The sequence below is a fragment of the Varroa jacobsoni genome, unplaced genomic scaffold (genome assembly GCF_002532875.2).
Source record: "Varroa jacobsoni isolate VJ856 unplaced genomic scaffold, vjacob_1.0 scaffold_15, whole genome shotgun sequence".
Classification (NCBI taxonomy): domain Eukaryota; kingdom Metazoa; phylum Arthropoda; class Arachnida; order Mesostigmata; family Varroidae; genus Varroa; species Varroa jacobsoni.
In genome coordinates, this window is record NW_019212917.1 from 9,857 (window position 1) to 24,635 (window position 14,779).

At 40.2% G+C, this 14,779-nt stretch overlaps 1 protein-coding gene across 1 annotated transcript; it reads right to left on the reverse strand.

Annotated features, from left to right (window-relative positions):
• Positions 1-4,939: 4,939 nt before the first annotated feature.
• LOC111268091 (atypical protein kinase C) lies at positions 4,940-10,406 on the reverse strand. Its single transcript, XM_022846861.2, has 5 exons — positions 9,789-10,406; positions 8,151-8,353; positions 7,161-7,380; positions 6,061-6,442; positions 4,940-5,597 (listed from the first exon to the last, which is right to left on the reverse strand). Exons 1-5 carry the CDS (start codon positions 9,949-9,951, stop codon positions 5,231-5,233), a joined length of 1,335 nt encoding a protein of 444 aa, XP_022702596.1. The 5' UTR covers positions 9,952-10,406; the 3' UTR covers positions 4,940-5,230.
• Between the last annotated feature and the right edge of the window lie 4,373 nt (positions 10,407-14,779).

The following is a 14,779-nucleotide window of genomic DNA, read 5'->3' on the forward strand; positions in this document are numbered from 1 at the left end:
ACCCGGACGGTTACTGCTTCGTTGTTATTATTATTATTACACTCCTCAGTAATCTAATGTACCTCTCGTAAGTTGAATACTTTCTAGGCTGGCAAGGCTGAATTAGCGTCGTCAGCGACAGAAAAAAAGATATATTTCATCTGAAATAAACTCGTCCTCGTCATAGGACGCTGTACAATGCGCTTTCCCGGTACATCGAACGAGAAACGTCGTAATCTCGGCTCGAATTCGGGCCGCTTCTTTCTATGCTGGAATTGGCGGCCGTCTAACACAATGCTTAACGTCTTGAGTACTGGATATAGAAAGCATGTTTCAAAATAAGCAATAAAAATAGATCTTAGTAGCTGATCAAGGGTTGTTTATGGAACAACGCGTCCATTGTGTTTATAGCGAACGTCGTCAGGATCGTATATGAAGATATTCTTGTAATTTTACGTTGCGCCAATAAAGCACTCGATTGGGGTCCGGAAAATGTGTTTAGAGCCAACTAGCCTTAGTTAATACATTTTGGGTATTAGAGTCATCGTTCACTCTATAAAGTATAATAGACCACGTGCCACAATAAGCATGGCACGTCTGTCACGGCCGTGTCAAAAGCAATACCTTTTTAGAGTTGTGTTACCGATTAAACAGGGCAAGTACAATATTCAAGTGTTTTAATATAATCGAAATGATTTTGTAAAAATGCCGACACTTTTCGCATGACGTTCGAAAAGTTCGTCTGCTCGTTAAAAAACACCATTTGTTCGTAGTGTTTTTGTAACTGTATAACAGAACAGTGAATTGTGGCGCTGTTCTAAACTGGGATATTGCGGAAGCGTTCAAGAGTGCTCCAGAAAATGTACAGAAAATTAAAACTCAGAGCTAACGAATGTTATCCAACAGCGTATGAATTATATAGAAATTGATACGCTGTTGGATGAACCAATAACACGGCTAGAAAAAAGTAGGATTTCAGACCCTGAACATGGAGTGTACAAATGTCAGTATGGCTTAATGCAAATATGGCTTTAGAGAGGATTTTATTCACCGCCACAAGTCCTTTACACTCATTAGCAAGGGCCACAAACGAATTGTCGTTGATAGTAGCGTCGTAGTAATTAAATCCAATATATGTGTTACGAGAAGAGACTTCTCATAAAATTAAATATATTGTACATATGTACAAATGGTATACGAATACCCGTAAAAGAAGAAAAAGCTAAAAATATAGACCAACTAATGAAAAATAGAATATTCTCATTTTTTAGTATTCTTTTTTCTATTGTTCTGCGTTCGCGCCTGTTTCCGACGAGGCAGTCGCTAAACCGATGCCGCAACAAACATGTGTAAGTTTCCATAGCAGACCATGACAAAACAATGGACTATTTATTCTACTCGTCATCATCTAGTCGAGCTCAGTTAGTTTGATGCGAATCTCAAACAAAGAACTTTAAAAAATATTGTTTTTTTTTGTACGTTTTTATCATCTATTTCTTACTAGATTCTTTTCCATTATTAATTTTCGTCAACTTTGATCATCTAAAGCGCTCGTTGTCTCTGATCTGAAGGATAAGCAAACATTTTCCCTGCTGATATATATTATAGCTAGATAGTACGTACGATATAGATCAGCGCATGGCAAAATACGTGCTGCTTCCGAACACCGAGATCTTTATATCGTAATATGTGCTTTCCAATAATAAGCGCTCTCCGAACTCTATCTTTCACAAAAAATTTACCTGACAAATTTGGTGTCAGTACGGCAAACAGCTTTCGATTTCCGCTAACGGAAGAGATAACTCGTGCCTTCATGCTTGATCGGGTGATATATAGGGTGTTAAGAGACTCTGAAGTCACTTATGCTGAAGATCGGATGTTCTGTGTGCATTGCTTATATTTAGAGTAAATTAAAAGCGGATATCAAAGTTGATAGGACTACTCAATGATTAAAATCAATCAACAAGTACAAACTGGTTTCTAGTTAAAACCTGACATTTCGGCAAAAAAACGGTAGCCGTGAATTTGACAGCACGGCTTATATACTTGGCTGCGAAATCGCTCTTGCCCCTAAAAAAAAAGCCTATCTTTCTTATATATCGTATAGGAAATTCTGTACGTTTGATGCATTAAAGTGTGTTTTTTCGGATGAATCCACGAGAAACATGGTAGCAATATTAATTTTTGGGTATAAAAGCAATCAGAGATATTTACCATGAATCGCTTAATCGTTAGAAACTTAAGTACCAAATGACATCAGCTTAATAAATGTATCGGTGGTAGCTTGAAAGCAAAATATAGCAGAGTTGCTTGATAGTAATTAGACAAAACATGTCAAATATTTTGTCGGCACCAAAGAAAAACAAGATAGATAGGTGGATTTTTGCGACAGTCCCACTTCATCGGGCAATAAAGGAGCTCATAACCCTATATCTCAATGATCATAGAGATTACCGGTGGGTCGTTCTAGCACTAGTACAGCTTGCGGTTACTGGCCCGGTGACTGAGGCGACTTTGCAGAAAAGCGAAATGTTTACGGTATGGCCAACTGAACAGCTGGAGGGCCGGAAATTGATTCCACTCACAGACCTCAAAAAATTCCCGCAAACTCTCGTGTCGTTGATCCGAATAGACATTTGCTTTGAAAAAAGCTGCACAAGCCAGTGGTTCATTAACGAAATGGCCATACTGTCTGTCAAAGAACAACTGAAATATATAGAAATAGAATATAATCACACATTATGTCACCTTCGGAGCTCAAGCTGTTAACTTTTATGCTGATTTACTGCCTGGCTAACCTTATCAGATTTAACCGAGCCGGACACGCGTCACGTGGACCAAAACATAAACCTGGTTTCGTGTGGTACGGACCACGTGACCATATTTACGTGGTCCGCATGATGAAATCCTAAAATGAATATGAACGCCTTGACTGTTTATAAAGCTGTTTTTTTCTTTTATCGTAGTCGTGTTGAGTCTATATAACGATCCCGTTCCTGTGATGTTGTGACGGTGACGCGTTTGCCTACTTAACATACGGATACAGAGCTGATCTGGATTTCAAACCTCTTTCGAACGCATAATGATGCCGGACTAACTGCTTCTGTTTACAGCGGATATGGAACCTGTCCGAACTGAAAGTCGGTTTTAAAGCGATTATATAGAGCCGTACATAAAACTCTGATCATGTCTGAGTATGTCCACTGTCGCCGAAGTGTCTGTGCCAAGGTTAGAATCCAAATGTTTCACGTGTGAAAAAATCTGGCGGCTGAGTGAGCTCACTCAACGAAAAGAGTAGTATTATTTTCATATGGATTTTTAATTTCGATGTTAATTTACTTGACGTACAATATCGCGGCTTTGGATGACATTTAAAATCTTGCGCTGTCGCAGGGCGACGCAGCGTGCATAGACATACGCCCGAACAACAACAACAATAAAAGCATGTGCTTCGTCCTGACCACGCCCCCTGCTAGATAAGTTCTTCGAACTTTGCCTACTCTTGCAATTCCACTATGGAGCAGGGTATAGAACAGAATATCCTGGAGAGGTGTTTGGTATTGATATTTTAAAGGTTTAAAAGTTTAAATTTTTATCTTCAATCAATAAAATTAGCCAATATGAAGGCTAATTTTCGGACGTTATCACGGATCTTGAGAAACACTACATATTATAATTGTTAGGTAACTTAATAATAATTAGATAACTTTTGTAAGCAAATTAGTTCGTTTAAGTATACGAAATAAATATTGATACACCGATAAGAAATTGATTCCTTCATACTTCGAACTTTAGGTCCGCTATCGTCGTTAACCATTCTACTAGACGACTGACTTCTGCCAGCACGAAAAAGATCTGTCATACATGCCAGGATTCGAACCTACGCCACAACTTACTTTAGCTATGTGTGCGTCTAACTGCCGGCCATAATGCGGCTAATGCGTACAATACACGATATTTAATTTTTCCGTTTTTCTATATGGCGCCATTTAATTCACCAACCAACTTCATGGTTCCCGACTCTTGGTTCGAACTTAATATCAGAAAGACAACCAAATAACCTCAAGCTACACTTAGCTTGGCTATGTATTGTAGGTTCGTGACCAAGCTTCCACTGACGGAACGGACTGTCTTTAGTACGTTCTGTGTCTCACAGAAAGTTTTTGCGGACACAGTACATGTTTATTTAATTACACCTGTCATATAACATATATCAAGGGTGGTCCCCCTCCCCCTCCTCCCCCTCTCCTCCCCCCCCCCCCCCCCCGCAGTGATAGAATATAGAAATAGATTTTGAATTTACCTCGAATCGTAGGTTTATCACCAAGTATGGCGACGTGCGGATGCTGCTTAAAAGCATTTCGATACGTGTTTAAGAACTCTACCGAGATACGCTCCGACCGCTAACGATTGTGTAGGTACACACTATCATATGGTTGAAAAATTCAGATTGACTGTTTTTTAGCTGGAAGTTCTAGGAGCGAAATTATTGTCCGAAAAAGATCATCAGTAGGTGCCTTATATTAGCATGTAATGTCGAAGAATATGATATGTTTCATAAACGATGCTTAAACCGTTCGACGGTATTCAGTATTAAATACTAAGGAACTGACCGCAAGCGCCCGATGTATTACTATACATTGTTGCATAGCTCGTTATTTCGTCACTGATTTTTTATAATCCTGCTTAAGCTTTTCGTCGTTAGTTCAGCATCCATTACCTGCCAAATATTACATAAAAGTTACACAAGCTAACTTAAGCTCCGGAAAATCTCGAATTTTGTAACCTGAACTTAAAATTGTCAGTGCCTCATATGAGTGACACAATTATTTGTTTTTCCAACCTGCTACCGTTTTAACAGTATCTTTAGTTTTGAACTGCCAGCTCCCAAGCAACAGCCCTCATCGAAACCTACGAGATATCGGATCGTCTAGTCGCAAGCAAGGCTATACCGAATGTAGGTTATGGCATCAATCCAGATTTATCATTTTAGTCCTCCCACCTTCCCAGCGGTCTGGGTTTCTCTACTATGGCGTCAAATATCACATATTTAGACCTATTTCCGTTCTACGTAAGGACAACAGCAAAAGTTGAAGCACTCAATCGTGACTCGTTGAAGAGATCCATCTTAACATACTGATCACCACAGCTTGTCGTCGTTGTTTGTGCTCATCTACTACCAAACTAATTAAGATATTTCGCTGTTATGGCTGTATAGCGGTTTCTCTTCTTCTACCGTAATGTGTTCATGCTAATCGGATAGACTACGGTCATGTGGAAATTTCAGCTTGGGCGAACATGCCGCCGATTGAAGCCGTTCCTCGAGCGATGGCAACTGCAGGTCCTCCTTCGAATCTAGGGGCCCGCTGCGACCTTGGCGTTGTTGCTGTTTCAACTTAGTCCCGACAGCGTCAAGGTTTGCCCAGTCAAAGCCGGCCAGGAACTTGTGCCGGCGAAACGGCTCCAACGTATCGCTCACACGTCCATCAGAGTGCGAAAATCGCCACACTCCCAAGCGTTCGACAGGATTGTCACGCAGGATATCGATGAGAAATGCTCGCTGTTCCGCGTTTAGCTGACGGGTAATGTGAATTGTGACATTTTTAGCCAGCTCGTACCTGAAGAATAATGAAGATGTTTTAACATAGAGCACTTCTTTATATATTGTACTACTGAACGCGTAAATCACAAGTTAATCCTGTAAGCTTTGCTTTAGAATAATATTACAGTCGTTGCCGAACGAAACCTCAAGCAAACGGCGTCCAGTGCTCACTGGATGAATGCCGATAGTGGAAAACCTAAACGTTGAAATCAGCCTTGCGTAATGTACCGGCTTTTAACTTCCTAAAAAAGCGGATTCGATGCCTAAAGCGATACCCAACAACGAAACTGGATGTGCACCTCGAAGTAACCGTAGTTACGCAAGACCACGTACGATGATACTATTGCACTTCGAAGCTTAATTCTGAAGCACAACTTAATCACTGAATACGCTAGTACATCGGCCGTCGACTGCAAGTCGGGTAGAAATAAAAGGACGAATGTTGTCAAATAAAATGTGGGTAGTGCGAATCATCTGACCTCATCTCTCTTGAGAGTGAGCTCAGCTCGATGTGTTTCTTCTTAGCATACACAGATAACGGTGTCCTTCCAACGAACATGCAGTAGACAACGATTCCATATGACCACCAATCCGCATCCGTTGCATAAGGCGATCGTTCTAGAACTTCGGGTGACATGTACGCCAGTGATCCGCACCGGCTCGAAGACGTTTGACCTTTTATACTGAGGCCGAAATCGGTCAATTTAGCGTCAAGCATCTTTGGGTGTGTTGTGGACTTGACCAATAGAATGTTCGAGCAGCTCACGTCACGATGTAGGAAACCCATTTCGTGCACACAGTGAATTGCGTGAGCTAACTGGGCAGCCAGTCGTCTTGACTGATCGATTTCAAGGGGCCCCCCTGTAATATAATAGCGATTAATTTATTGCTATGATAGCTTGTTTTTGATCATGGGTACTGTACCAAGTGTACAGATAACGTGTTTAGGGCAACAAACAATCTATGTTTGTTAATTTAAAGATTAATTTAAAGATAGTCAGTCCCATTGCACGATAAGCCATATATCTGATAAACTCAGGGGGTTGCGTGCTCAGATCCAGCTAGCCGATGTCTCTGTGACGCCTCTAGACGAGAAAGAAATCGTTGCGAATGAATTCGGATCCTCCTGGTTAGGCTGTTAATCCTTCCTAAGCTCAAAAGGTTCAAACCTAATAAGCAAACAGTCTATCATATGATGACACATGGAACAGCAAGTGTCGTAGCTACTACGCGATCCAATTTGGCTTGCGTGAGTGAGCTGCTTGTAGATTGCCAAATAATAGAAAAACAATGTAAGCTATAAAAGTACAAAGCCTTTAATCCAATGCAGATTACACTCAGGGTGTATGGTTTAGACGGTTTAATATAATAATAATAATAATAATAATAATAGAAAAAAAATCAGTAAACCGACTTGCGCGCCTCTAATTTTCGCTAATCGCTACTGTCTGGCGACCAAACAAGCATTCAATGGTATCTTATCGTGACCCGAGTGTCGACAATAGTTTACACGCGGGCGGAAACTGGCTAACCAGACTTTTACTATTCCAGTCGGTCTATTTGGCTGTGGCTGACAAACCGGTATCCTTTAGGTAGTGGCTAAGGCTTCCCAAAGGCGCGAACTCCATAACGAAACACCAGTTGCGGTCCGTTTGCAGGAAACCGATCAGGCTAACTACATTTGGATGCTCGGATACTGCCCGCCAAACGCTGAATTCGCATTTAACTTTGCTCAGTTCCCGCTGTTGATCCTGTGTCGCTGTTGATTTCTGGACACATTTCAGCGCCGCCGTTTCCCTCTAGAATACTTGCGAATTAGTAGCCGTTAGTAAATACACAATTCAGTACTTATCATTTTCGGGGATAACCATAGCAGCAGCAGATATCAAACGAAAACATCTCTTGGTCAACAGTAAAATTGCAAAATTATTTCTAATGGCTGAGTTGAAACGCTGACACCTTTTCGCACCGATCATGCCGAAAAATCGTATCTACTTGAAAATGGAGGATGGATATACTACAATTCTGCGAAAAACCTATGCTTCGTTAAGATTTTGATAAAATAAGTATCGCTATACCAAAAAATCAGACTTGTATAGCCGTGTCTCGCAAGAAGAACTTTTAAGCTTGTGACAAACAAATTTGTATCTGTGACAAAAGCGACGTTATTCCTTTGAACGCCATACACCGACGTAACATTTTGGGAAGATTCTATAGATATTAATATTACTGCCGTTCGTCTGAAGGACTTATCCGTTTAGCCGCTATCGCTCCTCTAATATTTTTACGCCTTTAAACAAGTACAACGCAGAGGCAATGTAATTCCTACATAATCTCGTCAGTTTACGTACGCTTTGACGCAATAATCCTAATCGTTTTTGAGTGGACAATTCAGTGGCTAGGAATTCCACCGTAAATCATCGAAGCAGCTAAAATGACTTTTTTAACGGGTCAGGAAAAGACGTATCCAGAAATTGCACGCAGTAATAAAAAAGCCCAACTAGTGAATGTACGCGTTCGCCTGCATGTAGGAGGAAACAAACCTAAGCAATAAATTTATCTTACTCACTCCGATGCTGATCTTGAACACGGTGCCAAAAGACCCCTGTCCGATTGCCTCACCGATCTGGATGATGTGGCAGACCTTGAAGACCACAGCTTTTTTGCATAATGGGTTCATCCAGAACGAGTCCGGAACAACGGTACCTACCTCCGGAATTAAAATGGGCTCGTCTTCGATTTGAGGCTCCGCCGGCTGTTCTGTTTTAGCCTCTGGAGCACCGAAAAGTGAAAGATTCTTTTTTTTCTTTTTGTAACAAGATCTTTTTTATAGAATAATACAGAAGTTACATAACGAGTGCTTAATAAAGGTGATTACAGTTTATCGGCTTTACATATAAAAATTTAGATAAAAAGTAGTTACAGGATTTTTGAGAGCATTATTTTTCGCTTAACTTGAAACGGAATAATTTTTTATTTAGCTATTTTGTTTGTACTCTGCAAGCAAATTGCACGAAAATTATTCATAGGCTTGTTCACTGTTGGGATTGCAAAAGGGAAAATGTCACATGGCCTAGAAGCGGACAAAGCAGGTCTTTTCAGTTCATATAGCTACTTAGCTTTCCTGCAGGGTAATTTTCATTAATGTGTTGCGTAAGGGCTGAAATCCCGACATTAAAAACAGGTCAATGTTTGGGTTCTTTAGCGCTACAGCAATGCTTATATTTACCAGTCTTACTTTTCAAGATGAGTCTTGAGAAAAGAATATATCCAGATTGTTCCCCTCACCGATTCGAATATATATAACACTACTTCACGAAGTGCATGCAAAATTCATAAAAGAAGGCTTTTTTTTATCAATCGATTCTTCTCCTAATTTTTCCAAAAGTCCCTGCTATAATTCCTTATAACTGCATAATGAAATACGTGAATAACGATTAAAGAAAGGGAAGACTAGCGGTTCAGAGAACTTTTACATGACGTAATTGTTTTTTCCCGCACTACCGCGCCACTTTGGGTCCTATTTATGCAGCGAAAATCGAAGTAACGTTGAGACTTAGAAAGTGAACGTACTTCTAACAGTACAGCCAGATGAGCCACCAACTTGAGTCTCGTACGATTTTTATATCATATTTGTTTTACCCTGGTGTTAAAATGCAGACACGAGCTCGTATGCACAGTTGCCAGTGATGACTCACCTATCAGCTATTTTTCCATATGTAGTAAATATATATATAATGTAATATATAATAGCAACGATATATAGCATAGGCGATTACTAATGCTGTTATGTAAACAATTTTATGGAGAATCGTAAAGATCAAGCTCCTCGAATATGAAATACGGGCGTACGCAATATTCACAAACGTAGGAAACACATCTTTAATTAGAAACCGAGTTAGAACATCTGTGCAATATGAAAGGATGTTCGTGTAGTGGTTCATGTAATGGGAACATAATTACAATGAGGATAAAAATTACATACTGCCTTAGGCCGCATCAACAGCAAGACGCTGCATCTGAACTAATGGAGTGTTACTATACTAGTCACTCCTTGCGAGAAATAGAACTCATAACACACGTGCTCCATTCTTTACGAACCTAACTTCACACATAGCCAACACCTCTAGAATTATGTCTTCAGCGATCCTTCATATTAGTCTTTTTTCCATAGTACCCTTCCAAGAAGTGCTTCGAGTCAACTTACTGGTCGCTGTGTGGGTTTCTGCGCGGGAAACGTACTTCTGCTTGCCACATTTCACCTGCGATTCATCATAACTTTCCCTGCTTCGAATCGTGCCTTTTCGAGATTTCCGTACTGTTCTGGGATTTGGTACCAGGACGTCAGTTCTGGTATTTTCTACGCTCATAATTACTGTCCTCAGCCCAGCGCATGCGCACAGGTCGTCATGCACGCGCCGCACGCACACACACACACACACGCACTATCGTTTTGGCTGATGGACAAAAGGATCTTTGTCAAATGCCCTACCCCCTTAAGCGGGCAGGTGGAGTAAATTTAGTAAGAGAAATAATAATATATCTCTGTGTTTGCCGCTTTCACTGCGTTATTGTCGTAATTTAGAAATGGAAATGACGGGGCAACATTTCCGCCAATCGAAGTTCTACCTGAGAATCTGCTGTCACAGTGACCGATAATCTTTTAGTGAATCTAGCGCCACGATTTGTTGAATAAAGACGTGTCTTCGTTGCAGGTGTCAAAGGAAAATTCGTGGTCAAATATATCGGAGGAATTACTTTCAAGAGAAATGAAAAACTTAGTGAAATCTCCAGTTAAATAGGGCCTCTGTTTTCAGGTCTAGCGGCCATCGATGACGGCGGCTTGAGACTGAGGTAGTAACAAGGTGCGGAGATACTGTTCTTTGCAACGTTATTCTGTTATTTAATAAAACCATACTCGGAACAGTTAATAGGTCTCTTTTACATTTGTCTAAGCATCGTTTTTATTTTTTTTTTTTTGCTTCCGTGCTCAGTGCCCTTGAGATAGCCTATTCTGGCAGTAAGCGATGTGTGCGATTCCTCTCAATCTAAGATGAACTGAATTTTGAGTTCAAGTGGCCACCTGCTGGATAGCATGTTGACAAGGCTGAAAAAAAAAACACCTGTGCAGAACTGACTACGTTTATCATTAAAACTTTTTAGAAGCTTCTTTTTTGTTATGATCAGTATAATTTTTGCCGATACCTATTGAATGGTTAAAACAATTCGGGAGGCAGCAAAACACCTAGCCCTTTGCATTATACATACACATGCTCGTACATACGGATATTTTAAATGTGTTTAAAAATTGCTTTCTGCACGGAAAGAAGATCTACAAGCAACCCAACGTTAGATTTGGGGCCAGTAACGTATGTAGCTGGCATCGTACGAAATCGTCCCACCTTTTTTAATAGATCCTTTACAGCCCTGAATTCATTGAGCTTAGCAAGGCATTCCCGAGGAAAATCCGTCAGAGTGACGCAGATGCTTGGTCATGAAGGGAGTAATGTTATAACGTTTCAGTATTGCTCAAACATTAAATAATTGTCGTTTTCCTTGAGGAGGTGAGTTACGAGTTTGTTCATTCAGTACGAAAATTATTGGCTTTTAAAAAGGACTATCTACTGTATCGAATAAACCGCGGTTCGATTTAAAAAAAACTAATTTCACGGCAAGGACCTTTAATATGGACACGCCATAACGTATGTACACAAAGACTTTAGGCTTCATGATTGCAATCCGAAACAAAGACAGAATTCGAATACAATGTATGCGACCTCAGTTATTTTCTTTCCCTGACTCGGATTAGGCAGCCACACGTTTAGTGCATAGGAAATCTTGGAAACAGGTTGAGCCTGATTTCACCTTCTGCTCTCGGGCCCGTCAAATTTTTAAATGGACCTAACGTATCTTTAAGATGCTCCACTGTGAACTTCAGAGCGGGAATCGTATCGGCTTTTCAAGACCGACCGCGTCCACGTGTTGGCTTTTTGGCTCATGCTGCGATGAAGTCCGGCGATGAGGAAATCAAAAATGGAATTTTCGTCCGAAATGATCAGATCGTCACTATTGAAAATTGCACGCTTTATGGTACTTTGATCTAAACTATGGTTCTATGGGAACCGTTCGCTGCTATAGAACTGGGTGTCTCGTAGGCCGTTTCTCGCGTATACTCTGCAATGAATTTAGCTAACAGAACGACGTTTGTAATAACCCCCAACAGCCGGCTGGATTATACAAGATATAATGTATGCCTCAAGTACCATTAAAATATATAAAAAAATTCGAAAAAAACAAAAATGAGGACTATTATTTAGGATTAGAATTATACTCGAGGACTTACATTCGCGCATGTAAGTCATGAATAGCTTATCGTAAATTTCTCATAATATTTAAAAATCATGATAAAAAACAATGATGGACTGATTGAGGCACTAACAATTAGACACAACAAAAGATTTGCAAATGACGATGTCTCGCTATGGCGGTTTTTATCTAACAATGCTAACAGGAACTAAAAGTTTTACTGTATAATATTATGTGGACTTCTAATTGAAGTTCTATGTTTATCACAGAGCCATTTTACTTATGTTTCTCCGAGATACTTACATGTGATCGAGTTTGGCAATAGAAATTTCGTCTGGAGCGTAGCTAGGCAGACATGCAAGCAATTTCGGCCATTCTAGATGTAAAGCTGTACGCCGACGTAATCCGAGCGTTACGCGTACTTCAAAGATGCAAATCTTCCGTCTCCCGTAGAAACAATACTCAATGTTCTGTAGGCAATAGACGTTGGGAGGTTTCAGCACTGTGTGCGACAACATGAGAGAACGTCGCAAATTCTGGATGCCTACCCCGCTTACTTAACTCGACTTTGAGATCTCTAAAAGAAAGCCCATATCTCATACTAATTAACGACAGTTATAGAAATCGATTTATGAAGTTGTAAACGGTTCACGTTATAGAAACTATGTCTGAAGTCTAGGCGGCTTCACGGGCACTGATCACAGAGCACTAAGTTTCGCAGTAACTATGCGCTTAGTTAACTTCTGCGGGACTAGTAAATAGCCGATTGTCCAGGCTGGTTTGGAGTGAATGTTTGAACTAGCTTAATGATCCTCTTATCGTGAGACCATTTAACTCCTTTCGAATAATAGTCTTTCGAATACATTGAACCTATTAGTCAGGCATTTTTATCAGATGTTCCAATTAGTTGATTAATTAATTCAAACTAGTGAAGTTCGCCTGCGGTAGGAAGAAACGGCGTCTTCTACAGTAGCCCATTTATAGTGCATGCCTAAATTAACGTTTCAGAGTATTTAGATTAGCGTAGGGAAGGGGCTGGAAATACGTGGAACATCGAAAGAACAACCTCATATTCGTCCGCAACTGTCCTCGCAGTGATGGCTTTCAGCAAGAATCGTAAACTTTTGTCTGTAATGTGCCTGCTGGTCGTAAATTGAGCCAACCTTCATTGGGTAAGTAGCATCGTGAATCTTTTCTCGGATAGGTAAATGCAAAACTTGATCAGGTACGGCATTCGTTGCCGTAGATGTAAACGCCGAAAGTCGCGCGATCTTTAACTATTTAACGACATAAGCAAAGATCTCTCATAATCCCTAATAGTATATAAACATATCGTTTATCCGTTCCCTCTAGCGAAGCTTGACACTTGATTAAGAAATGATTCTTGGCAGTATTTCAGTCAACCCACCGCTGATGTGAAATTTAGAATTCTGTTCAGTGGCAAGAGATCATAGTAAAGGCAAGCTTGACAAATTACCCATGCATGTAGCACTTGTGCTGACATTTCCCCTGTCCGCGTCGTTTTAGAGCTCTCTATGTATTAGGGCTGTAGTGGGGTAGATAGATGACAATTTAATAGAAACTTGCCAAACCATTATGGCATTAAACTTTCGTTTGTCTCATAACACGCACACACGGATCGGCTACCAACCGCTCGAGAACTATTGTCGCACGAGTGGTAATCTCTTCAAAAATCCTACGACAAACACTTTCAACGTGTGACAGCGCACACATTGAAGACCTTTGAACACCTCTATATCGATTTCTCACATTCTATAGTGAAGGCTTGACGGCATATAGAAACAAACATTTCATCCCTCAGTGTGGTTATTAGCAGCAGTTGTTGAAATAACACTTATTGCTATAAATTTCCCCTGGAGAACTAGTGCAGGTATCGCTCGGCTTATACGTAATTTGCGGTAAGGGGCGAAACGTAATCGATTGTAGACCATCTGTATGCGGACTAATGGTTTGAACGACGCTTAACGAAAGATAAAGTATAGGTGGAGTAAAGGTAAAGAACAACCGATTTTTAGTCATCGCTAAGTGAACCGCAAAGCTGACTCCAACAGATAGTTTTGTGAGAAGGAACGAATATCGTACGTAGGACGGCTGGAAATACTGGGCATTCATCGAGGATAACAGGAGGCTACGGACCGACTAAGTTGCTTGCGTAGTTTTTTCAACAATTAACAAAATCGACAGTTCTTGAGTAACTTTATTTTATCCGTTGCGTCGAATCAGTTTTTTTTCTCGCTCAGCTCGATGATAAAAAGCCCGGTCAATTCGAAACGGTGGCATATGAAGTGTGGAATAAGATCTCCGGCGGGCGATACCATAAATTGACAAAATCCTCGTCCATGTCTGTCCAACGTTTTGCATTTAGTGGTCTTTTAATGAGCCATATCGTATAAAAAAAAATGCCAAAATAATCATTAGGTGCATTCACTGTTTTCAGGGCACCTACTTCGCAACAAATCTCAGCGTGATAAGCTGGGTATTTGTATCTAATGTTAGGATAATATAATAGTGAACTTTAGATGATAGGTGCACAAAGTTTTCAAGCAAACGATGATGTAAGGATTGCTAAGGCTAGCCAGGTCATGAGCATTTTTCTGGCACGTGAGAAAAACATCGACATGTTTGATTTAAAACGTATGATATTTCTATTCATATAAACAGTAACACTCACTCATTAATCTTATGAATATATTTAGCGTTATTCCTATCTTATTTATGGGTATTTCGACATACGTGTTGTACGTTCATACATTTTCATATACTAAACACTGAACGTTATTTGTCCTTAGTTACTAGGAAAGGTGATTGGTCTTCCAGTTAGTTAGTAACTTAGTTGTGTACATGCTGCAGCTCAAGAGTATAACTGTCACA